A 25,722-nucleotide genomic window follows, 5' to 3' on the forward strand; every position below is an offset into this window, starting at 1 on the left:
GTCTCTGGACTCCAATGCTGCAGTTATGGATTCATCGCGTACAAGCGGGCTGGTGTAGTGGTGGGTTCCAGTTCTTATGAGAGCTGTTATTTCAGAGTGTGTCAGACACCGAGCTGTCGAGCTTCCCTCGCAGCTGGTGTTTTGTTCCGACCCCCCATCACTCCCCCCGAGAGAGAGAGGGGTGACAGACACGGACAAGCACTGTGCCGCATGGGGAAAAGCAGGGATTCAACCTGAGCCAAATAAAAACGCTGCTCAGATTTTTTTCCTCGGCTTTACAATCCAGTCCTTGTTCTGAGTGTTGGGAAACCCTAAAGCGCTACACAGCACTCTGGGGAATGCCTTGCTTGTTGTTCTGAGAACGCGACACGATGTTAAATCCCCCAGCTGAACGCAGGGCCGATGTGTACTTTGTTCTATCTGGTCTCGAGGCTATACCTGGGCCACAGCCTGAGTGCGCTGAGGTCTGCTTTGCTATTGTGGGACCCTTTGTGTTAAGAACAAGGCACAGGATGAGGTGGATTCATCGGTATTCATTCCTTTGGCACAATAGGGAACAATGCGGTTCTCTCAAGAGTGGTGCAAAATGTCATTCACAAGGCTTGGGTTCATAGTTCATAAAGCACCTCTATACAGGAGAGTGTATAGGCAAAACCTTTTTCCCCTGCAGCTAATGGGTTGTTTATAAAGGAACTGGAAATGGTTAAGTGTAGTGTACTCTGTTATGATTAAAAAGCCTGTTTTTCCTCTGGTTTACTGTGGAAAAAGGCTGAGCCTGTTTCATAAACTTTTTTTCATAAACTCCCTTTTAACCAGGCCTTAACTGCAGATTGGAGGAAAAGAGAAATCTCTGAACTTTACAGAGAACCCACAACAAAAAATGTCAAGCCCTGTCAAATCACTTTGTGAAAAATAATTCCCAGCATGCTTTTCAGGATTGGGTAAAATGATCTCCTGTGTGTACGATCATAAAAAGCAGGAAATCCTTTCAGGTCATTATGTTATCCCATACAAGAGATTTAAACTCTGCTTTTTCTGAGGTGCCATATGGTTTAGGGTGGGGCACATGTATTATTTAACAGATACATATCATTCACACATAAGTGACTTTATTCTAAGAAGATAAATGGCCGAGGCGGTGTCCTCGCTTAGCTGCTTGTTCCTGGCCTGATGCTTGGGTTTCAGTTGGTCTAAGGTCCTTGTGTCCAGGATGGTGTCTAAAACAGAGGTGACTAAGATGAATGCTTTATAGTTATGCAGAACCCTGGGCTCACCCTGTCTTTTTTACTCTACCATATAATATAAAAGTGTTGTAGTCTGCCAGTGAGGATAATCACTTGCTGACACGGGCACAGTAATCCAGGGGACCTGGTGACACCTCAAATGACATGTCTGATTTTTACGTCACTGTTCACTGCGAACATTCAAAACGTTGTGTCAGAGTGTGTCTTAACTGAAAAGTCCCCCCCCCGATCACTCAGCTATAGTGAGACGCACTCGGAGAGTCTTGTTCATGGCCTCCTAGTCAAGCCTCTGCTTTTTTTGCATCTCCCTGCAGAATCTGCCCCATTATATCTAATGCTGAATACAATTTCCTTGTGCCCCTCTGCAATAGAACTTTTCATTCAAGCCGAGAGTAAAAACACCAGGGTCACAGTTGACCAGCCCAGCGAGATTAAAGGCTATCGCTGTCCAAACAAGCCTCTGTGCTTATTGGAAAAATATCATTTACCTCAAGGGAGGAAGGGATGTTCACAGCTCAGGAGTCAACAGTGTGTTTTTGAAAGATCTCACTTATTACACTCGTGACCAGTTGTTATGCCTCAAAATTTGCAGACAGTGATCATGGTGAACTCCCTCCACTGACAGCAGAGGAAATGAAGGTATTTCCTTTCCTTGTAAAACCATGGGGGGTGTGAAATTCCTTGTTTAGGTTTCTCCTCTCCAGAATGCATGGATTAGCCTTGCCCTAAGCATCATTGTATGTGGTCTTTCTGATTGTCATCAAACACTTACCTGTAAGGTGTTATTGTTTTATTATCATGATCGATAATTGCTCAGTTTTGTTGGGTCAATTTTACCAGCTAATTTATTATTGTTATCATTATTAATGTGCCTATACACTGAAGCTGCAGGAACCCTACTGTAATTGTGTGGATTTTTCTTTTTTTCCCCACCACCTTGGGATAACTTCTGTAAAAATCAGTTTCATCAAAACCTCATCAAAGGTTTGTTGAAAACTCACTAAACTTGGCAGGTGGGTGAAGGGCTATAGGCCACATCATGTCCATAAGGTAAGGATTCTGGACATTTTTAAACAGTAAAAATAATACTCAGAAATGTGGAAGGAAGAAGAATGCTAAGGGAAAGTGGCTCTGTTAAATAACACCAGAGCCACAGCAATGAAATTGAAACTGGTGGCAAAATCTGTGTTTTTTAATGCTCAACATCAGGCTGTCACTGCTTACAGCTGTATTTTTTAATATTATTGTTAGCAGTTGTGTGTTTTTAAGTAAAATTTATTTTTTTTATATTATTTTATTAGTATCTACCATTTCCCTTGTTGTTTTCTGGATGATACACAGTGCACCGCAGAAATTTACTCAAAGGTTTACACTAAATTTACCCTAAAAAGTAATAGTGGATGGATTAAACAATCAGATTCACTTAATAAATAATTTGGCTTAGCTTTCAGTCACACGAACAGCATGTGAGCCAAAATAAACACCAGAAATGACAAGGCTTACTGGTAGAAACTACTCTGAGATCACTGTGCACATCTGTTTCCCCCAAACTTGATAACCTGGAGTCAAAGGTCTCATGACCTTCGTTGAAATGATTGTGGACTGAAGGTTAAGTAGAAAGAGAAATTGGAATTGCGGTGTTTACCTTTCATTGGAATATGTGACTTCCAATAAGGACTGAGAGGAATGCAACTTCTCCAATCCATTCTATTGACCTGCCTGCTCTTTAATCTCGAAGGAGGGTAGTGGAAATCAATGATGCCTGATTGGAGAGCAACCGCATACAAATGTAGCTTAAATGTCCACACAGGCCAGTGTTTCAGTATTAACAGCTTTAAAACAGACGCAGTAGCTGTGTTTTTGTAATCCAGGTTAAACATCAGAACAATTTCAGAACAAACCCCGTGGGTCAGCATGAAGAAGTATTAATTCTTCCGTTGTGTGCCAGCCTGGTTACTTCTACATCTGTGTGTGCCAAGTAAGGTAAAACTATTTTGATATCTTTGTTTCTGTTAAATAAATGAGGCGGCACATCGCAATGTTGTAACTGCTTAAACACGCGCTAACTGGCTGATAAGGGGAAAGTTTCTTTTCTGGAAAAGGGCTGAGAAAGATCGCTGTCCGTGTGGCCCTTTTCTCTCCCAGCAGAGCAGCTGGGCAGACCTCACGCAGTGACGGGGCGAGCTGGAACTGCAGATGTTCTTCGTCTTTGTCACCACGGTTGCCCTTGTTTCCATTTCTAAAGGAGATGCTGATTCTTGTTTTACATTAACAACCGTTTATTGGTAGCTTTTTTGCTACCTATAAACATATTCTGCTCAGCAAGTGCCATTATCTGGGGAGGCTTACTTTTTAACATATTATTCATTTATTTAGCTAGATGCTTTCTGAAACCACCCTGCTCAATGGCACGACAGCAATGTCCCTCCTGGGAGTCAGGATGGCAACCTTAGTGTCATAGGCAGCTTTTGCAGCCAAGGTGTTAGATGCCATTATTTGCCAAAATTCTTTTAGAATTACATCAATAAGCAGTTCAAAACTTGCACAATCTTCAGTTTTTCAGTCCCTTTTCATACCACTTTTAGCCTGTTTCTGTCTTCTGAGTCCCCCATTTTTTTAATTTACTAAACCACGCTATGAGACTCTCATTGTTTGCATAACATTGGGAAACATGATATGACCAGGGAATATGTGGGTGTAGCTGTCTCCGCATGCGGTCACAGAGCTCAGGGGTCCGCCTGGTCTCTGTGGTCACAGACCTGTGGTTCGGGGAATGGGTGGACAGTGAAACTCGCGGCTGAGGCAGTCAGTTATTACCTCACACTCCCTCACGCACAGCATTAATTGGATTTTGAGAGGAGCCGTCACCCATCCCACACCCCCCCGGGTCTGCGGATGTCCATGGGTAAGTGAATCAGTGCTCCTCCCCTCGGCCCCAGAGGCAGAGCTAATTGAGTGACGCGAGTCTGGTTGCTGGGGGGGGGATGTGATTAGCAGATGTTCACAGGGGCAGAATGTCTATTCAGCTGTGCGTGCTGCGCTGTAATGACAGAGGAATGGAGGTGCTGCTGGGACAGGGTGATTTGGTTAGGGCTTGGCGGGGGGGCAGGGGGGACTCCAGCTGGGGCTGGATGGGACTCTGGGGCGGGCAGGCAAGTGCAGGTGGAACCGTGACGCAGTCTCCACATGTGTTTGCGTATGGGTGTGTGTGTGTGTGTGTGTGTGTGTGTGTGTGTGTGCGCGTGCTTGCATGTCCATGCGTTCTCTGATGAAGACAATGTGATTTACAGTACAGTAATGTAATAAACTGTTATACGAATGCAATGTAATTTAGGAACACCCCTTGGCCATATTCCCTCACTGCCTAGCATCGGTGTCTCTGCTCTCTCTCGCCCCAGTATAGCCGTTCTGTGCCTGGGTTTGACATGCTGATTTTTACACCTAGCAGCTGTTCTCTCCACCGGCCCTGCAGTGGCACCAGCGGGAGCTGGGCAGCATGTAGATCTCTGCACCTCTCATTCCTCCCTGCTCTCGGGACTGCAGTCCAACTGACCATACATAAAGGACTGGGGTCTGCTGTCTGCAAACTGTACACGCATGTAACGTGTAGACATTACTCCCTCTGATGTTAAGACGTCACCAGACCTGATGTCAGCTCCTTCAGGGCTGCGTTTTATCCCCGCTTTAGACAAGGCACAGGTAATGAAAGAACCTTTTGATACCGGTGCAGAGCGGACAGATTGACAAGCAGGGTACTTTGGCAGTTCAGGTATTTCGTGCAGAAATCCCTCTCAGGTGGTCAAAACCGAGGCAGGACAGTGAGGGAGAGCTTGTAAACCCCATACAGACATATAACACCCACAGCTTTCCCCATCTGTGTACTCCATTTGGTCTGAAGTATGGCCGGACGACTCGCATTTTACGGCCTCCGTTCGCTGCTTTTTCTCAGGGCCTAATGGAGATTCCAAGCTTTATGGATTTATTTTTCCTCCTTTAAAATCGATGTAAAATACGATGACGGTGCAAATTCCCAGACCTGAGCATCGTCAATGCGCTCTGAAAAATCCCTGGGAATTGCAGGCTGGATCAGGGTATAGGTGGGGCAGGATTAGGGCGTGCGTTGCAGGGTTCAGTGTAGCCCTCAGGTTGTGAGGGATCTAGCTGGCTCCTGTTTCTGTCTCTGTCTCTCCCAGCTGGGACGTCCTTAGGATGTCCGTCAGCAATTAGTGCTTGTTTAGCCCGGTCTGACACCCAGGAAGCAGGGCTGCTTCTTTTCTCATCATTACCTAAGGAAGCCTCAACCATATGCACTTGGATGGAAGAAGTCCGAACCTGCTTCTTGGCAAGGGGAGTGCAGCGATCAGTAGACTTCAGTGTCCTTGAAAATACACTAATATAAGGTTTACAATCTGTTCGCAAGCTGCAAGTTGAAAATTCCCTTATATGATGTTTACAGTCTGTTGATGGGGAGGAGAGGTCCCCACAGCTCGTGTCTGATCTACATTTGTCTCCTCTTCTCGTTGGCTGAGGTATATGGAAGGAGAGGAGCTTGTCGCCAGATTGGCTCGTCACCCAGCTGCGCAAAAGTGTCTAACATTTCCCTTCTGGATGACATCAGAGCCCCTCATCAACTGGAATAGCAATATTTTCCATTCTTCACTCTTTGTTTCCACTCTGCTTTTGTTAAATAGGCCGTGATAGCTTCAGCATGTTCGCTCTTCTGGATCCTATGCCATGTTCACGTTGTTCTTAATGTCCTAATGACTTTTTTTTGTCATAATTGGGCAAAATATCAGTTCCACTGGGTAAGGGTTAGATGAGATGGGTGCATAGATTTTGTGTCTTTGTGCACCATAGACGTGGTGCCTTCAGAGTCACTTACTGAGCCATTGTTGGACTGGTAATTATTTCATCAAACCATCCAGTGTAATCGTCCCAGATCTTGGAACTGACCAATTGTGATCACATTTCCCAGTATTGAAGCAAAATTGTTCAAAATTATGAGGTACACATAACCACACACTCTCCAGACTTGATGTAGGCATACTGAAAATAAATTAACTCTGTTGTACTGCTTAATGAAATTGTTACTGATACGATTATGAGAAACATATGGAAGATATAGGTATATACTGACACATTCTCAAAGCCACGGCAGTCAGTTTCTGGCTGGATGCATTATAGCCCATTCTCAGTCAAGACAGGTTTATTAATAATAGATTCATCTTTTTGGGAATTGGAGTAGAATAATGACGCTGCCGTTTGTTCTGGTGACTGCTTTAGTGAAAGCAGCTGTGTTTAATATGGGTGTGTGCTTTGTTTTTCTGTAGCCGGGTCCTTGGTGGAATGTTTTCAGTATAATCTGATTTATTTGTGTAGAGGAGCCTCCTAGTATGGACATGTGGATGTGGGACACCCTTTATGCAGTTACAGGGTCTGACGGGGGCTTAGGATTACCCCGCACACCGGCCACGGTCGAGCAGCACTCCCATTCCCAAAACACCCAGCAGTGACCCAGTTACTGTACTCCAGTTTTAAACCCTGTCACTCAAGAGTTCTGTCAACACCTTTCTCATTCATCCAGCACCAGGAAGCTACTGTCTGCAGAATGGCAAATTCAAGAGCTTCTGTGTGCTTCAGACCACTTGAGATGGTGTGGTTTCCAAGGTTGAAATTCTTAACACTTTCAGATGTGGGCTACAAGAGGTCCTGGGCCATTTTTAGCTGTTCTCACTTTGCCTGTCTGAAAGGTCCTCTCCAGCCACAGCCTCCATTGTGCTGTCTTTACCCATGATGCATACTGTAGGGGGGGCTGTTCAGATTAGCCACTCTTTAAAAGTTTTTATTAATATTAACATTATATTTGTTTATACAGCTGGATATTTACTGAGGAAAGTCTGGGTTAAGTACCTTGACCAATGGTACAGCAGCATTGCCTCAGTGGGGAATTGAACTGGCATCCTTTTGATTACAAGCTCTGCTCCTTTCTGCTGTGCTTCACTGCAAGGGGAACAGGCGCTTCTTTCTGTCAATGGTGCCATGTTATACTTAACGTTTTCCCCACTAAAATATCAGTTAGTAACTTGTTTATCCCATTAGGGCATGTCACACAAAGACAGCATGTCCCTGCTTTGACTGAAAGAGCTTCTTCTCATTTATCAATGGAGGTACTCAGGCTGCTTTAAGAACTTTAACACCTCAACAGCTTGTCAAGTTGCTCATGCTAGATGGGACTGTTATAGCCAACTCAGCATGCCACTCGGTCACATTACAGAAGAAGATGAATAGTTTTTCCCCCCTAGCTGGCCCACCTGTTGAAAAGGAGCTTGAGTATTTTGATGACAGTCTGCTTGGGGAAAGAGTGCTAATCCTTTGTCTTGAATGTAATGGTTGGCTGGTCTGAGCCAAGTAATCTTACCTCTTCTTATGTGTTTTGTTTCCAGGTCACTGCTGTCACTTTTCCCCACTAAATTGATATAACCATAATCTTTGGATTTCCCATTGAATTTTACTACTACTTAATCACACACAGTAAAAAAAGACATACTGTGTTCGCTTTTACCCTTTGTTTCCTGGCATACTTTGCAGCCATATTCTCTAAACTCCTTTTTCGAATCCACATTTTTGTGTGAGGATTAGAGTGTGCCTAAGGACTGATCTCTTACCACTCTTTGACTTCCTCTTCATTTCTGTTGGGGAAGCTTTAGGAGATGGCAGTGTATGGCCTTCACGTAGCATGCATACTCTTGAGAAGTTTGAGAAGCATTGATGGTTACAGTGCGAGGGGACAAAAATGAAGTAACTTTAATGGGTGGTTGGATATCCATTGCAGGTGATTTGCTATGACAGCTTGGCCCCATAGTAGTGACAAACGCTACCGCACAGAAAAAAGCACTTGACCAATTGTCATGCTTGAAGCTAACAGAGGTACTGCATTGCATTACAAATACAGCCTCTCCTCAGTCTACTCCCCATCAGATAAAGGTGAAATCACATCATAGACACAATAAAATTACTTGTCTTGGCCAAAAAGCACTGTTCACTCATCGTGTACACAATGCCGTCAACTCCGTATCAGCTAATGTGAAGTGCAGCTCCTTATGTAGATAGCACCAGATGGTTAATCTTGTACCAGGTTGCCTGGCAACAAGAGATGGCTCATTTTACTCACAGGCTCAGCTTACCCCACTCTCTCCTGTATGAAGTCTGATCAAAAGTCTGTTCAATAACACAACTGCTTGGAAAGAGATTGGACTTGGCCATACGGGTTAGGGTTAGGGTTAGTGTTTGAATAATGCAGCAAGGAAATAATTTCTTAAATGCTGTGTGACAATCAAGGCAAACTCTCAAACCCTCCCGCGTACAGACACAGTAGCCTCAGCCTCGCAGCTCCGGGGGGAAGTTGGGTTTCTGGTGCCGGAGCGTTCCTGAGTGGGTGGCGGTCCTGTGGGGGCAATAACAGGGCTGGTGATTTGCAACCTGAGTCTGGGACTGTTTATGCTTTTTGTCCCAGGACATAATGAGAGGTGTGCATTTCGCGCCCGAGGGCTGAAAAATTAGCCGGGGGGGCCTCGTTTGGGTCGGGTGAGCCCCTGAACAGCTGGCTTCATTAATGATGGGAATGCTGTGGCAATCTGGGTCTGCTAAATCGGCACCTCATAACATCTCTTGGTTTTAGCACCCCGTTATTGTAGTAAATATGTTGCCGCGCATTCACTGGAAGGAACAACTGCGTTCGGGTGCTGAGCTGACTGTGGTTAATAAGTTGGAGTTTGTGATTAAGGAGCGGTTTGGAAGCATGCTCCTCCAAGGAGATAAAAACCTGTCATTTTTTTCACAGTGTGAAATGTGAATGTGTTTGGAATATTCATCCCAAAACCCCAAGGAATCCACAGGGACATGTCCAATAAACCATCTGAAATGCATATAATAATCTAAGGAGAGAAAAAAAGGATAAATATGAAAGAAGGAGAGAACAACGATAAAGATGAAGGCAGACTCCAGGTTTCATCTAGCCTTTCTAAATCTAATGAGCTAAATTGGACAGGGATTGCTTTTTTTTCTGTGCGTCCATAAGAAATGCTTTTTGGCACCAGTTCAATGATTCCGTCAGTGAAAGGGTATGCAGGGATTTGGCTTGACCATACGAGCAAATAAATCCACTGTTGATGGCTGTGATTCACAGCTTTAAATCTGATACCGCTGATAAAGGTTAAGTGCTTTTAAGCACACGCACACAAGGCCATTAGGGCCTAATGTGTGGCGGGTTTCTTATTTTTTAAAAGGTGTCCGTGGAAAAGTGCACACTTAGTCGCCGAGGGCGTTTAACAATACACACGCATTTACTGTGCAACTTTTGAAACGATATCCCTCCGTGTTCAGGTGCACAATGTCTGAACAGAACTGGGCTGAAAGCTCATTTCCTTCCAGGGAGCGGGGAGCTGGAAAATATTATGCAGAGTCTGAGAAACGGGACGGCCATGAACGAGAGGGGGGATGTAAAAAGAAGATGAGATTCACATGTGTGGCATTTGTCCTACCACAAAAGCCATTTTGAATTTGGTCTCATCAAGTCGTCGTTCCAGCGCGGGGAAAAGTTGTGTTGGAGATGATGTTCGCGTATTTCCTAGCAACCGCTCCGAACGTCCTCGTTCAGAGTGTACCGGCCTACATGTGCGTTACGGCATTTCCTCTCAGATCTGCGAGAAACTGTTGATTTAGTCTCGACCCGTGTTGGGACGTACATGCCCCTCTGTCTGTAGTACAGTACCAGTCAAATGTTTAGACTCACTTTCCTTATTTTTAGTAATGCCCACATTCTAGAACAATTGTAAAGACGTCAACACTATGAAATAACACAAATGGAATTATGCGGTGACCAAAAATGTGTTATTTCAAATCAAATCTATCTTATATTTTAGATTTTTCAAAATAGGCAGAAAATTTTTTTTTGGAAAGGAATTCATACACAGGCATCAACTTCACAATTTTTATTTGTCTAAGAAACAAATTTGAAGCATTTAAGCATAACTCTTTACATCAAAATGTCTTTGAATGCATGTTTCCCATTATCTTAATCAGGTGTGTCCAGACCTTTAACTGGTACTGTATATAGCGCACCTCTGTTGAGTGCAAAGACCAAAGGGGTTTAAATGCATTTCTTTGTTTAGGCCTCTAGGTTTTCCCCTGTCTCTAATTTGACCTGTCTCCCCTCTTTGATGTGAAAGCCTTCCGAGTGGCTCGCATGAGAGCTGGCAGGAGGAATCGATCGTTAGGTCTGCCGAGTGAGTGGGTCTGGTTTATCGCGCCGGTGTTTTGTAAGCCGATCCTCCGGGCCGCCGTGTCAGACTCGGCTCCCGTGCCAGGATCCATTTAAATCAGACAGAGCCGAGGCTAGGCCAGCACTCTCCCAGCACCAACTGCACGGCTGCGAGTGACAGTTCAACAGCTAGAGAAAAAATGCCGTGGAGGATCTGCGGGGATCGCATGCATGCATTGCTGAGTGTGCTGAAAACAGGGCAGTATTGTATGATACTTAAAACCAGTGGCTGTTGTGTTTGGTTTAATGCAACATAATCCTGTTATTCCAGTCTACCAACAGTATGTGCACTGGTTTTTACACAATGGGAAATTTGAACTTGCACTTAGTAGTCTTTTTACAATATGCTATTTGGGTCAGAAGAGGGCCTTTTTTGGGGGCCTTGTTGTTGACCTGAATTTCTGTGATATATATTACAGAGGTAGTTGTCTGCCACGCTGTAGGCAGTAACATGGACTTGAAAGAAAAAAAAAAAATTTTTTAATAACCCAATGGCTCCATTTTAATGGAATTCTCAACATTACTGTCCTTTCAATGCGGCTCACCCCAAGCCCTTCAGAACTATCTATATGCATTAGTAACTTCCTGTTTAAGTTTGTTGTTTCCTGTTTAACAAAAATGCATATTTCAGTGAACGCGCCTGAGTGGGCAGTGTAATCAGTTTGGCTGAGTTTGTTCCAAAGACTAAAGAATAAAATGTACAAATGCCCCGTGCGCCCTGTGTTCTCTTTAATGGATAAATATTTCTTTCTACCGCAGAGTTAATGAAAGGAAAGGTTTAATTTCCATTACTGGTGGTACTTTCTTATTAAAAAACCCTCAGATGAACTCTACCCATTGCAGAATGATAAAAGTCACTGAAATCCCGCATCAGTCTCAGGAGCATATCTGCATGCCGCATTTCTGAAGTACCCCAGCAAACCTGCGAACAGCTGGCACTCCGGCCACTCCAAGTCAAATCCGTCACAGGACTTTTTGGCAGACATGTCACACTATAATTTGCACAAGAAACGGGGCAGTAAAAAAGGGGCTCTCGATATAATTAACTGAGGCGTCAGCGGGGGACCGCCGGTTCCTGCCACTTCCCAGAGTGCTCCCATCACAGGGGGCTGGTCAGGGGTCCGCTGCAAAGGGCCGCGGCGCTCCAGACGTTTCATGATGAGCAAGAATGTATGAATGAAAACAAACGTTTTTTTCCCCTCCCCGAGCTCCGGGAGCCCCCAGCGCCAAGCCTTCTCTGACTGCGGCTCTGTTGTTTTAACCCAGTTCCTGCAGTGAAATATGGCCGCCATGTGCAGCCTATCAGTGGGCGTGTTTGGGGGGCTGACAGCCTGACGGCTTTGTCCCGAGCAGCAGGGAGGGACCGTTCGCTCCGCCGAATCCTGGCGTCTGAGGCAGAAACGATGTCCACAGGGAGCTTTCTGGGAAGGGGAAAATACCAATAATGATGGTTTTTAGGTGAAGGCTCTTTCTCTTCCACTGTTATTTCTCCCTTAGAGAATTACTGAATTAGATAGAGTTGCATATGGTTGCCTTTAATTTATAGGTTTTTTTCTTCTTTTACACTGTTATTCACTCTCCTGAGTATAAACAGGGGAGATAGGAATTTCTCTTTTATATTGTACAGTAAAGGTGCTCACAAACCAAAAAAGCAAAAATGTGCTCTTGCTTTTTCCTTACTGTTCTTTAGGTATTGAATGGCAAATGTTTTATTTGAATGAATGTAGGCTTTCAGAGTGTGTAGACTCTGTTAAAGTTCTGAAGTAGTGCTGTGAGTCTACACTACTTGTACAGTGTAAGGGTAGCCCACCCACATTAACCTCTGAAGAAGGGAGCTAAACCTGATGGGGAAATACGTGTTTAAATCTTGAACTTGTATCACATTTCTCATTCATCACCATTGAACAATTAGGCTGTGTTATTACAGTGGTAAGATAGCCTTGGATTTTAACCAGTCTACCTAGGACATTTGTGCACTACTGTTGAAACATTCTTGAAGGACATATGAAAGCGGTGTTGTTAGCGTAATATGACATGGGGCTGTCAGGGGGCTGGCCCGATGGATGGGCTAAGCGTCGATGGCTGAAAGATACCTTGCCTCCCTAAAATGGGTTTCAGTGACGCAGCCCTAAAGATAAGCTCTGGTTTCAGTCTGCCCGACAGATGCTGCACACTTGTGTTTACTTGCGAAGCCTTTGAACTCCAGCTTAATGAAGGTCTGTTTCCTGTGCCTTTGTATGTATAATAACGCAGAAGTATTCATTTAAGGCAAGTCGATAAACCAGTGAACCAGAAAAACTGCAGGAATAAAATGAACAGAATGCTAAAATAGTTCCTCAGTCCGAAATAGCATTGTGATGTGGGGGTTTATAATTTCTAAAAAAAAAAAAAAAAGTTAGATGTACATTTTTTACATTTTCTTCTGTTTTATGTCAGAAGACGTAATATATGGAGTCAGTCATACTTAAAATAGAAGAATCCTGTAAGTCCCATTTTGTGGTGCTGGAGAGGGTGTGATTACTGTGCCCAGGCTGTTGTTGCTCCTTTTCCACTGTGAGCTCACTGCCTCAGAGAGGAACAGATCACAGGCAAATTAAGAGTCCTCACTAAAGTCTGTTTGCAAAGTTAAAGCCAGGCATTCCGCTGTGAGCAACAAGGAGTCAGTGACCTGCAGTAACACTGAGAACGCACCCTCATTGGATGGGGGCTGAAAGACTCTGTGGGTCTCGGCTGTTCCTCTGCGTTCCCCCTCCTCTAGCGGCCGGCTGGAACTGGCTAGGCTCACGGCATCCCCCTGCTAAGGTCACCATGGAGACTGTGCTGCCCAAGTGAGAGCGCTGGGACTCGCTTCCTCGATATCCACAGTACATCGTTACACATTTGAGGATCACACAGTATAGACAAGGATGCAACCTTTGCCCTTTTTAGCATCTTTCGAAATTCTGTGCGTGCTGTGCCACCACACTGACATTTAGAACCAAGTGCAGAGGGGTTGTACAGAATGGACACCTCTGTTGTTCCCGAACAGGGTGATAATGCTGAGATTATATTAGACTGAGATTATGCTGAGATTAGACTCTTAGATGTACAACATGCCCAGATATGAAGGCAGTCATGTTAGGGCCCCTATTACACTTTCTGTAAAGATTGTCATGCTGTTTCTGTGCTTTCTCTATATTAGAGCAGTTGATCTTATATACTCTAGCTACCACTTTTGTGGGTTAGTAAAATAAACTGTGTGTCACTTTTGAGTTTTACCCAAAAAGTGAGACTTTTGTTCTGTTTCTGTAGACATGACCTCACTGAGCTCAGACTCCCCCAAGCCAGTTAATGGCACTAAAGAGCGTGGTGGAGTAACAGACAGACAGAGTTTGTTAGAGTGTGTGTCACTCTTACCCACATTGTATTGTGTCATGTTTTAATTAGTATTCACAAACCCACTGGGGCTTGTGATTCAGTATGCCTGTAGCCCTGCATGTGAGTCTGTCAACACTGGATCACCTGCAGTCAGCCAGTGGGGCAGTTTGACAGCTCATTGTTGTGACTGGATTTTTTTGGTCACTTTGCGTTTCTGATTGGTGCATCTAAGATCCTGTCTGGATCTAACGATAAGCTCTACTACTATGGATTGATAGTATGGTAGATTACTCTAATTTAGTAGATGCTCTTATCCAGAGCAACTTCTAGCACAACAGAACATAAGTGTATTCATTCAAGTTGAATGAGCAACAGTGTCAGACCAGGCTAAGAACACTCCCAGAGTAGTGAATGTGAGCATAACACTATTCAAGCCCTATCCTAAATTAACTTGTGCAACCTGACTAGACAAGAGAAGCCGGGTGTACTACCATGCAACAGTCGTTAGAACACAGAACCCAAAACACATCACAATACTACACATAAAATAAACAGCAAGTACTAGAAGTAGCAGATTTTGGGGGGCAGGGATAGTGTATTGTTATTATCCCTACACTGCGGAGGGTAAAGATGAATAAGACAGCATCTCCATTCTTGTAAAGGGTGGTTATGCATGGCCCGTGTGAGTCTCACAGGGAGTTGGCTTGTTAGCTCCAATCCGGCAGGCGAGGGGAGACATTGTACTGTACACAGCCCTTTCCTCATGGAAATGCAGGGGAAGTCAGAATGTGGCAAAAACAGAAGGCCATTTTTCTTGGCGAACTGCTCCTCCTACATTTACCTCCTGGAGTGTGTAAACAGTCATTTACCAGGAGAACCGAGAGAGCAGTCTGCTTTTTACCAAACAGAGTATTACCATTTTTACAGCCACCCCAGCCAGGCTTACTCAATTTCCTGGCTGTGTATGAAGGAAGTTCCTGGTGATGTCATAAGTGATAAGGAAACAACAGCTGTGCATATTAAGAGGATATGGAGCTCGGGGGGGTAATTATGTCTCTGAGTCATTTGTGTTTTGACAGTCCATAGCTTATCTACCAGCACATTTACAAGCAGTTACAAAACAGAGTGCTCTGAACTTTAGTACCTTTGTATGAATCATCTGTTGTTAGAGCGCTCTTGGCTTGTTGGTAGTAAGTACTTGTCAACGTTCATTTTCTTTGCCAGCAAAGGTGTTATCTGTTTCTCTTTTGTATATTTTCTCTATTCTGAATTCAGTGACGTGTTCTGGTTGAGAAAGAAATACTGTAAAGTCAATTTTAAAGCCAAGCTTGCTGTTCTCCCACTCCAGTAGTCCCCTGAAGCCCCAGAGCACCAGGTTCTAGTTGAGAAGAATGGCACAGCGACGAACCTGACGCCTTCCCATTTCCAGGCCTCACTAACCATGTTATCTGCTTTATGCAGAACACACTTTCGGTTGACCCTGTCGTACCCTGTCATTAACCCTCAGTGTCACCAAACCATGACCTCCGTCATCACCCCTGATCCCTCCACCCCTCGCACAAGAATGCTCAGGCCTCTAAAACTGCCCATTTGTTAAGGCTTAAAATTACCCACAAGTCCTGTGATTATGAGCAAGAAATGCCCACAGGCCCATTGCTGCTCAGTGAGTGGGCAGAGGGAGGTAAGCCAGTGAGTAACCCACCAGCTCAGCCCTCGTCACAGGGCCCAGGGGGTCACAGAAGGAGCCAGCTGCAGGTGGCAGTGGAGTGAGGGCACTAAATGAACACAGGCCGATGTAATCCAAGCTACAAAATACTTTACAGCTCCCTGTTTCCATGGGTCAGGAACTAGGCGGTTCACAAACAAAAGTATGTGCATCATAAATTTCCTTTGGCATGCATTAATTTTTATTGCTCTGGACAGTATAATTGGAGGGATAATGATTGGTTTTTTTTTTTCAAAATTTGAGGTTTATCTTTCTAGTCAGTTGCCATTAGTCCACTTGGGATGAGAAGTGTTATCCATGTACCACTATCCACATGTGTCTGTGTTACCATCACATTTGTGTAATGTTTGTCAGCCAGCCAAAACTGCAGACAGCTAGTTGCCTTCAATGTATGGGGCAGCACTTAACTGGGTGACACTGAAAGCCTCATTCTGATGCATTTCCTTTTTTGATGACTTGATAGTTCAGCAAGGACCATTAATTTATAATGGAGTAAAGGAAGGATGGGAGAAAGGGAGGATGTAGTAATGGATGGTACTCATGAGCTTTACCTGCATCACTAGATACACTAGATGTTTTTCCCTCATCCTGAGTGTTGACTTGTCTGCAGCAGTAGTGTCTGTATGACTTTATAGGTCTGCAAGGGATCGGTGGGTTCATCCAAAGCAGGTTCCAGGAAGCACTGGCGGGGGTCTACAGACTGCTGTCTGCCCTCTGACACTCTGACAGTAGGAGCACGCCATCAATCCTCACGCCCGCGGGGCTCAAGGCAGGGACATCCTCACCGCAGCCAGGAAGCATGACTCCAGCCTCACGCGTTTTGCCTAACACCTTCATATCTGTCCCCCAAACAGGGTAGAATGACCCCTCTCGCCGTTATCCGCTTAATGCAGGCACCAGCAAGCCAAAGTCAGAGGTCAAGGGTCAAGACTTCAGAGCGGGTCACATGTGCTCTGGCCCCAGCCTCCTGCAGGGTTTCCCTGTGGTTTTGCTCTATTTGTTGTCGCTTTATTACAGGTCGTTGGTGATGCGAAATTAGTTTTCGTCAATTTAACAGCAAACGTGTGTGACCTCCCGCTTGGGGTTGAGCAGTGCCACGGTCAGTGTTTCAGTCAGGACTGGGCTGGCTGTATATCATGAAAGCAATTTGAGTCCATCTAAGGGTGCTGTAAAAGGACCCTGACCTCCCTCAAAAGAATGTGGAATCACACAGGGGGACAGAGCAACATTACAAACTCACAGTGAGTTCACTCAATTATTACTATATTACTCTGGAAAATGGAAGCATCAGTCCTCTCTCGCTGTTAGGATGAGACAGCTTATGATGCGGTCAGTGACATTTACAGCCCTGCACAGTTATTCTGACAGTACTCATAGTTTTTTTTTTCATTCATATAAGACATCCTCATATTCTACTGTATCTACAGATGTAGAATCACTGGTGGACTTGTCTCCTTTGTTCAATGAATGTTTTTAGGGTTGGAGAGAAGTTTTGAGGGCCTCCTTTGTCTGGATATGTCCTCAGTCCTCTTTTTGGCTGGTTTGCATCCTCTTTGGTAATTTGAAAGTCAGTTCTTACCCACTACTTGAGCATAAGAAAATGTCACCTCCTGGAAGTTGGAACTCTTCTCTAAGACATGGAGATGGCTGACGCTGTCTGACTTCTTCCCACTTTGACATCAACCTCTCTGATTTCTGGGACGGTTTCTCTTTGGGGGGGGTGTTGATGCAGACTGTTGCAGTGACTGGGGTCAAAGCGTTTCCTCAAAATGTCTGACGCCGCCCCCCAAGGAGGCCCCCTCAGGACCCTCGAGGAGGCATGAATCATTGAAGAAACAAGCACGACGGCCTTCCAGTCCTTTCTGCTTTGGTCTGACCTCACCGCGATGGGCTAATCCCCCAGCGGACCACAGGGGCGTGTGACGAAAAACGATCCAGGACCCCTCTGAACCAGACAGTCGGCAGCACATGCACTTGGAGGGCTCCGCACTCTCAGACAATGTGGAGTTTATATTTGGGATTTTCATTAGGAGAGACAGAGGGGTCGAGTAAGAACGAAACCTTGTGACTTCATTCCCAACTGGAGCATTCCAGAACTCTTACACTGACGATTTCGTGCTGCCAAATGAATTCCCAGCCTCGCGACAGGGATTTGTACTGTTTTTTCCTCCTCCCATGAAATGTCATTTCATCATAGCAGCTGAACGATAGAGATCTTAATGAGATACCCCTCTTCTGTAAAACAATACTGAACTAATTCCTCATACAGATGTTAAAATGTGGCACCAAACTGATTGTCTGATTTTATTCTTTCTGTCCAAGTGGTCCAAGAAACTGTTGCCCTATACTGATGAATCCAGTTTCTTTACTTGTACAAAAATACAGTAGACCCAAACACATGAATCATGTTGATAATCTCTTAAAATTTGGCATCTCTGTCTTGCTTTGACCCCTCCAACTTTTTGCCTGATTTATTCGTTTATTTATTTCAATATTGTAATATTTGCAGCTGTAAATTTTATTTTGAAAGAAGTCCACACTGAAATGAAGTAGCCTGGCCAAAGCATTCCTTTGTAATGCTCAGTTTATTCACAAGCTTTAAAGCAGAGATTTAGCAGAGCCATTTTGGGCATTGCTGTAGTGGAGTCTGCTCTTAGCTTCCCTCTTTTCTTTAGATCAGGGGATTGTGCTTGTTTTGTTTTTTTTTTTGCCAACCACAGCACATTTTCTTCACAACTGTTGACCAACCAGAATGAACAGGTAGCTGATTTTGAATATTGGAAGCCCCAGATCAATGACAAGATACAGAGGCACCAAGAACAATGAGTAGAATGGCTAGTGCATTTTCGCAAAGTCACATGTGGTTTAGTGGATTTTCCATTGTCATGGTTTGCTGTGTTTTGTGTGGTCAGTGTGAACGTGTGAGCTTTACACGTGTGTTCTGTATCTGTAGCTCTGGCTGTCCGGTTGGTAACTCAGGTTTTTGCCCGTCCCCCGCAGAGTGCTGAATTTATGCGTCATGCTGCTGATGTGAAAACACTGTTGTGTTTGCATATGAAAGCGGAGCTCACATCGCTCCCAGGGAGGTAACTGGGAAAGCAGGACAGCCCTCCCTCCCTCCTGGTGCCTAAATACGCCCTGTCATGGTGCGGGTCGGTCATGGGGCTGGGAAAGTTAACAGCCTGGCAGACTCCCTCTGTTAAACACGGGCCTCCACCAGTACTGGTCACCGGTCGGCATCTCCACCAGTGCGTTTCTCCATCTCCCCAAGGCTTGAGTTCACACATCCCACAAACACCTGAGGCATGGAGGTGGGGGTGCACGCAGTGTGGAGCTTAGGGTCAGTTAGCTGTGCCGAATTCCCCAGCAAGGGCACAAGGCTCATAAACAGCCACCACAGGAATCTACATCTCATCTGCAGGCCAGATCTGAGTCCCGTGACTGTGTCTGCTTTCGAAAGTGTTCACTTGACCAGGGTAAATGGACAGTCTATGAACTGGAACAAAGTCCTCAAGAGGACTTTTACTTTGATGTATTGGTGTTACATATTGGTTCCAAAGAGCTCTGCTTGTCAATACCTTCTCATTATTTCTCCGGCCGCAGGGGCGATCCTCAGCCAGTCCTGATATCAAGTATCAAGTATTCATTGCAGGTTAACTCTTCTGTCGTGGGAAAATCGGCTTTATCTGGCTTTAAAGTTTGTTGAAAACCAATTTATTTCCTAAAAACCCTCACCAAATTAAATTGGTGGGAAACACTTTTTCTTTCAGCTAAGTTCTGCATAGTCCAGTAACAACATCAGCTAAGTTTAACACTTCTTCCCTAAAGGAGACACTCCAAGCAAGTGCTTTTCCTCACTGACAGTTTTTGGGACTGTAGAGTTGACAGTATGTGTCTTTTTCTGAAAGTTGTTTGTAGATTAGTCATCATAAGATTTGCATAGATTGATTTCATCTTGATGTAAATGTTTTGGGTGAAAGGAACACAAGCTGTCATTTTAATAGCATGGTATGGTGTTAAAGAATTATGTGAAATAATCTTCTTAGGTATGCTGTTTATACATGACATTCATTCCAGCAAATGACTTATATAGTTGAAAACTATATTACGGTGCTTTCTGCGTTGGGCTTTGTCAGTAAGCGGTTTTAAGACCCCTATCCCTTTCTGACAAGCAAAGATTACAGTAAGGTGGTGGACTACTGCAGTGTATGCTATAGTGTTTTTGTATCTGAGGTATGTTTGATAAAGGTTGTCCTGCCTTGAACCCCCATTTACTCCAGACTTATGCAAAACCTAGATAAACTTTGCAGAACCAACTGAAGTGTAGCCTACGAGTATCTGTGGAGATTAGATTTCAGTTTGTATTATCACAGCAGCTGCCATATAGTATTGGGGGGAGGGTGTTTTCATTGTAATTCAGTTTTTTTTTTTCAGACAAAGGTGACCAAGAGGAAAGCACAATGTCGATGCCACTCAGAATACTCATTAGTATTTCCAAAATATATTGCCGTGGTTACAGAAAAACAGACTGACCTCAAGCTGACCCACACGAGTGTGTTCAGAGCTAAGGAAGTGCTGCGCAGCCGTAAACTGAGGTGAAACCTTTCACAGCACGAAGCCTTGCTCCGCATTGGTTTTACATCACTAGGCTGTGATGTTAAATTGCTTCACTAATTTGAAGATACATTAAAGACATTAAAGTTCAGGACACAACAGCTGACTTTCAGCATTTTGTGTGGTGCTTGTTTTCCCTATCAGTAGTGGAGGGTAGTTTGATGTTCCCGAGTAGATCATCTTGACTGTCTCCAGTCGATTGTGAGGTGAAAGTAAATGAAATCCAGACAAGGCTGGATCCTCAGAGTAAATTACACTGCAGCGTGGTTGGCAGGCGCGGCATTACTAAAGCTGTTTTGTAGGGTGTGACTCACAACCTCCGAAAAGCAGCGCTTCACATGATGGTGGCAGCGCTGTCTGTGAGCTGTTGCTGTTGTTTGATGGGACCAGCCCTTATCAGCTGTTGGTTAACGTCAGGGCCCGAGCGCGGGGGGTTAATCAGGGCTCCCCTGCAGGGGTTCATTTTCCCACCAGGAGAGCGCCCCTGTACCCGCGCCTGTCTGCTCTCCCTCATTCCCGCCGCGGCGGTGACACAAAACAGAGCCGAGGCGCTCCAGGGGAACAAAACACCGGTCGGATTTGTGAGCGGCCGAACTCCGGGCTCCGGGAGAAACAGGCGCACTTCAAAAGCAGCGATAAGGAAGGCTCGCTTCAAAGTCCAGGCGCAGGCTGATTATTTGGAGATCTGAAACAAACCGTCCCTTTTTGGGGGGGGGGGGGGGGGGGCTGTCTGATGTGAACGCATTTTTTGGGGAAGGAGTCATTCCGGCGTATCTGAGGGCTTTATCAGTAGTCTCCTTCCTTGAGCTCTGCCGTTTTAAGAAGTCGTTATCGTTCAGGTAATCGCCTGTGATGGACGTGTTTGTGCAAGATCCTGCCTCTTTAGAGTTACAGAGCTCACTACAGTTGTCATTCAGACTGGTTTCTGTTTTTGTTTGCCATTCAGTTGTGGGTTGAGGTAATGTGCTTTTTCCATATGAAAAGAACTGCCAAAAAATCATATTAACTTTAACCTGTCATTCTCCTCTCTAGTTAAGGTATAGTTGTATGATTTGGGTTGATATTAAGAAAGCTGGCTCTGTCAAAGTGAATATCTGCTCTTTGCTCCTGCAGAAAAGTTTAAATTGTCCCCTGTGTCAGTTTTATGATCACATGATATGTATTGATAAACCTCTGCACCATATTGAGATCATTGGAGAAGTGGAGTGGAATGAATGTGTTAAAAGTCCTTTTAAGAGCTTGGTCAGAAGGCAGCGCTTTGAATTTTTTGCAGTGCTAGCAATAAGCAGTCCCCGCTCCCTTTCCCTTAGATTGCATAGGGGCTGGAGGGTGTTCCCAAACTCTGGCAGATAAATAGTGGGTCAGGGCGAAGGGACTTGGGAGCCTTCCAGCTGATGCTGTGTAAGTTAGGCGGAGCTCTCGTGCATGCCGTTCAGTTCTGGAGTGGTTAGTACTGCCTGTTCTTTTAAGTGTATGCTGGCGTTTATGTACTCACTCAATCTCCTCAATCTCTCTCTCACTCTCTCCTCCTCTCTCTGTCTTGTAGGCACTGTATTCTCGTTGCGATGTCAGCAGGCCGGCCCTGAGGACACCCCCCCCCCCAGGACGATGTAGTGTTGTGAGAAGTGTGTGAATGGGTAAGGCAGCACTGCATGCTCCGGCGGTCACCAGAGCACCAGCAGAGAGAGGGGGGCGGAGAGTGGAGAGCGAGAGGAGACGCAAGCAGGAGATAAGATAAGCTGTTAATTATTGACCGCAGCGCTGGGGAGACAACGCCCGCCCGAATGTGCTTTTCGCTCCACTTCCTCCTCCTCTGAACTTCTGCTTTCCCCGTCCGAGGAGTACGGTGCTCGCCCCTAGGTGGGATTCAGAGATTTCGAGGCGCCCCACCCCCCTCCCCTCAGACCCGCGTAAAGCGGCTCCTGCACCGGACCGGCGCCATGTGCCACGTGATCGTGACGTGCCGCTCCATGCTGTGGACCTTGCTGAGCATCGTGGCGGCCTTCGGCGAGCTCATCGCCTTCATGAGCGCCGACTGGCTGGTGGGCTACCCCCGCACGGCCGAGAGCAAGATCGGCCACCACGGGACGCCCGAGCCGTACCGGCCCACGCTGGGCATCTACGGCCGCTGCATCAAGGTGACGGGCCACCGGCGCGGGATCCTGTGCGGGCCCTACGCCGTGCACTTCGGCGAGATTGCCAGCGGCTTCTGGCAAGCCACCTCCATCTTTCTGGCGGCAGGAATCCTGCTGCTGTGTGCCGTGGCCTTCATCTCCGTCTTCACCATGTGCTTCCAGAGCATCATGAAGAAGAGCATCTTCAACGTGTGCGGACTGCTGCAGGGTATCGCAGGTGAGGCTGCCGTCGCCTGTACGTCACATATACTGCCATTTGTACATCACACCCACACACTCTGCTGATGTCAACCGTACATCCTGCCACAGTCACCTTTCCATTAAGCCATTGTCACTCACACTGTCACCTGCATACCACAAACGCAGTCACCTGTCGACTTTGCCTCATCTGACAGAACTAAGTTGTTATAGCATTGTGTGATTAGGGAATTATTACTTATTTCAGCTGTCTGTCCACTGCAAAGTTAGGGCTTGTGTTGTGTCGTTGACCTAAATCGCTTGCTGTGATGTTCTCTGTGTTCTTGTCTGTTGTTTGACACAGCTTAATGCTATGAGTATCAGGAATGTGGAGGTTAAGCAGGGAAGACATGAGGGTGAGCAGGGTGCGTGGTCTAGGGAATCTGAACCACCAACATTATTACTGAGCCCCGGTCTCCTTTAAACATTGACTAATCCAGTTAAAGACCACTTGTCAGTTGCTTGAAAGCATGTTATTGCCCCCAAATCTCCATGGTTTGGCTCATTCTCACTGTGCCATATGAAGAGAGCTGATGGAGGTGAGGGCAAGGTCAATCGCAGGGCAGAGACCCCGTGGCAGGGTTGGCCGCTCGCTAAAGCCGTTGCCATGGTTGAGCCGTCCCAAATATTTGGCCACGCTCGTGTCAGCCGGCACTAGCGGGCAGCGAGAGAGTCCCTGTTTTACTTGGCTGCTGCCACCACGCCGAGGGAGGGAAGGCGGCCGTCCGTGTCCTTTCCCACAGCCGGTCCTCGCCCCTGCGGCTGTGCGGTGTTCCCACGACGCCCCGCCGCGCTTGCCTGCCGGTCACCAAGAGGACAGCGGGACGGAACGGTCCTCTCGGCGAGCCGGCGGTGACAGGCTGGGCCGGGAACAGGGAGAGTCCCTTAAAGCACAACTTTTTTTAACTAAAGCGAGGTGACTGAAGCCCTCAGGGTCGCCCCTCTGTTAGCCTGCCCCTGACACGAGTCACACTTGAGACTGCAGGCTGCATGGAGATCCTGCTCGCTGTTACAGGGCCGTGTCTTTAACCTGGGGAAGCGGCCTGCATTACTCCAACCCTCAGGAATTCAGGGCAGCAGGCAGCAGCCTCGGATCAGCTGAGGGGTGTTCCCTTATACCAGGTGCACGTTTGACCAGAGCGGTCGCAAAAGCACGCAGCTTTGGTTACATTACAAGAAACTTTGCTATGCACTGATGCTGCATTCTTAAGTGACAGGTTGAAATCTAGTGCATGGGGTTTGAGTGTGAGGAGATCATTTTTTGAAGGGGACGTGTTTTGATTTAATCAGATTTGACTGTTAATACACTGCTGTGTGCATTCTGATCAACACCATCATCATTATTTACATGCAATTTGATGTTTGTGTCATCTGATCTGTTAAATGGTAGTTAACAGTATATTATATTATATTAGCATTGCTACCTTTCAGTGGTATGAATATCCTCTTATTGAATGTTTTTGTTTTTTAGTTTCCCGCTGCGGGTCATAATAAGGGGAGATTAGTCATAGTTCATATAAGTTCACTTGCAATACTGTGCTCTAAGATTCATGAGCAAGGGCCATGACCAAGGTTCCTCGGCTTTACAGCACTGCTCACACCGTATTTGCAACACGTTGCAGGCATGTGTGCGTCCTAGCGATCGGCTGCTAGCGGTGTAACCAGTCCGCCAACTTCACCAACTTCATGATTCTCCTTATATTCATGTCACATAACTCCACTTGCACCAGGATATTTTGTGGAATGTATTTAGTTATTTTTTATTATTATTATTTCCTGTGTCCAAGCCAGCATCATTTTGAGTACCGGTAAAGAAATCTGACTTTATTACATATGGTACTGTTAATAAAACGCATGGCAGCGCGGGATTATGCCGGTGTTTGGCACTGAAGGATGATGAAATCTGTTGTCTGCTTAATTTCCTGTCAAAAGCAAGGAGGAAAGCAGCTCCGGTGGAGCGGGGGGAGATTTGAAGAGCCATCCAGTTAATGTTATTAAGCAGGCAGTTATTGGGAACTGGCTGAGAATGTGACCTCCCTGAACTGTGGCTCTCCGAGCTGCCCTGGAGACACTACAGTCGGCGCATTCATGCCCGCGAACATGCGCTTAAAGGTAGATAGAGGACTGTGTCTCAGCTCCAGTTGTTGTCTGTGAGTGCCTGGATTTTGGTTCACTGCTCTGATTGGCTTTCAAAATGAGAGTGGTGATTCCAGCATGCTTGAAAACAGCGGGAGCGGACACTGCCAGTGTGGGTAAACTGACGCTAACGCAGAGGAAGATCGTCGTAGCGCTCATCCTACCAGCTGAGGCTATGGGAAAAGCACCCACACGCTGCTCGCTCACACTCTGGGTTACCCCGCTGAAATGAAGCTGTTGTGCTGTGCTCTGCTCCAGGGATTGGGGCTTTATGGGTTCACACTGGGCCAGGAGCAAGAACTTCAGAACTCATGGTTCCGTACTGTATCGCTGTTCACGAGAAGTCCCGGTGCTCTGTACAGTCTTCGTGCTTTCTGCAGTCCCTGTGCCCTGTGTAGTCTTTGTGCTGTGCACAGTCTCAGAGCTCTGTGAAGTCCTTGTGCTCTGTGCAGTCCCTGCACTAAGGAGCAGGACTCATAACTGAAAAGCTGCCGGTTCGAATCCCCGCTAGGGCACTGCTCTTGTACCCTTGGGCAAGATACTTAACCTAGAATTGCCTCAGTAAATATCCAGCTGTATAAATTGGTAACCTGTTAAGTTGTAACCTATTTAAGTAGCTCTGGATAAAAGGTGTCTGCTAAATGACAATAATGCAATGTAATGTAAATGTAACGTAGGGCATGCTGGATGAAGCAGATTTAGAGCGTCTGAAACAAGGTCGCGTGGCCTCGGGAAGGAGGAGGAAGAGGAAAGTGGGCGAGCGCACCTTCTGATAACAGCAGGACATTCCTATTGTGACCTGTCCCGCTTACTGCACAACAGTGGAAATGTCTGCTCACAGGAAGCCGGGGGGGCCAGAATACATGCCACCCCGGCGCTTTGCGGCCCATCTCCGCTCATGTGGAACAGAGTCCCACCTTCTGGGCGCTGTTTTCCCCCTGCTTTAACAGCCTC

At 45.9% G+C, this 25,722-nt stretch overlaps 1 protein-coding gene across 4 annotated transcripts in view; it reads left to right on the forward strand.

The window, feature by feature from the left end:
- The window catches only part of LOC118777962 (LHFPL tetraspan subfamily member 2a protein-like), a 58,733-nt gene that overhangs the window by 21,926 nt on the left and 11,085 nt on the right, over positions 1-25,722 (forward strand). For all 4 annotated transcript variants that reach the window (XM_036529240.1, XM_036529239.1, XM_036529238.1 and 1 more), the window contains one exon: positions 21,807-22,612. In XM_036529240.1, coding sequence (XP_036385133.1) covers positions 22,201-22,612 — 412 coding nt within the window. In that variant the 5' untranslated portion in view covers positions 21,807-22,200. The remainder of the gene's footprint in view (positions 1-21,806; positions 22,613-25,722) is intronic.

The sequence above is a fragment of the Megalops cyprinoides genome, chromosome 5, assembly GCF_013368585.1.
Source record: "Megalops cyprinoides isolate fMegCyp1 chromosome 5, fMegCyp1.pri, whole genome shotgun sequence".
NCBI lineage: Eukaryota > Metazoa > Chordata > Actinopteri > Elopiformes > Megalopidae > Megalops > Megalops cyprinoides.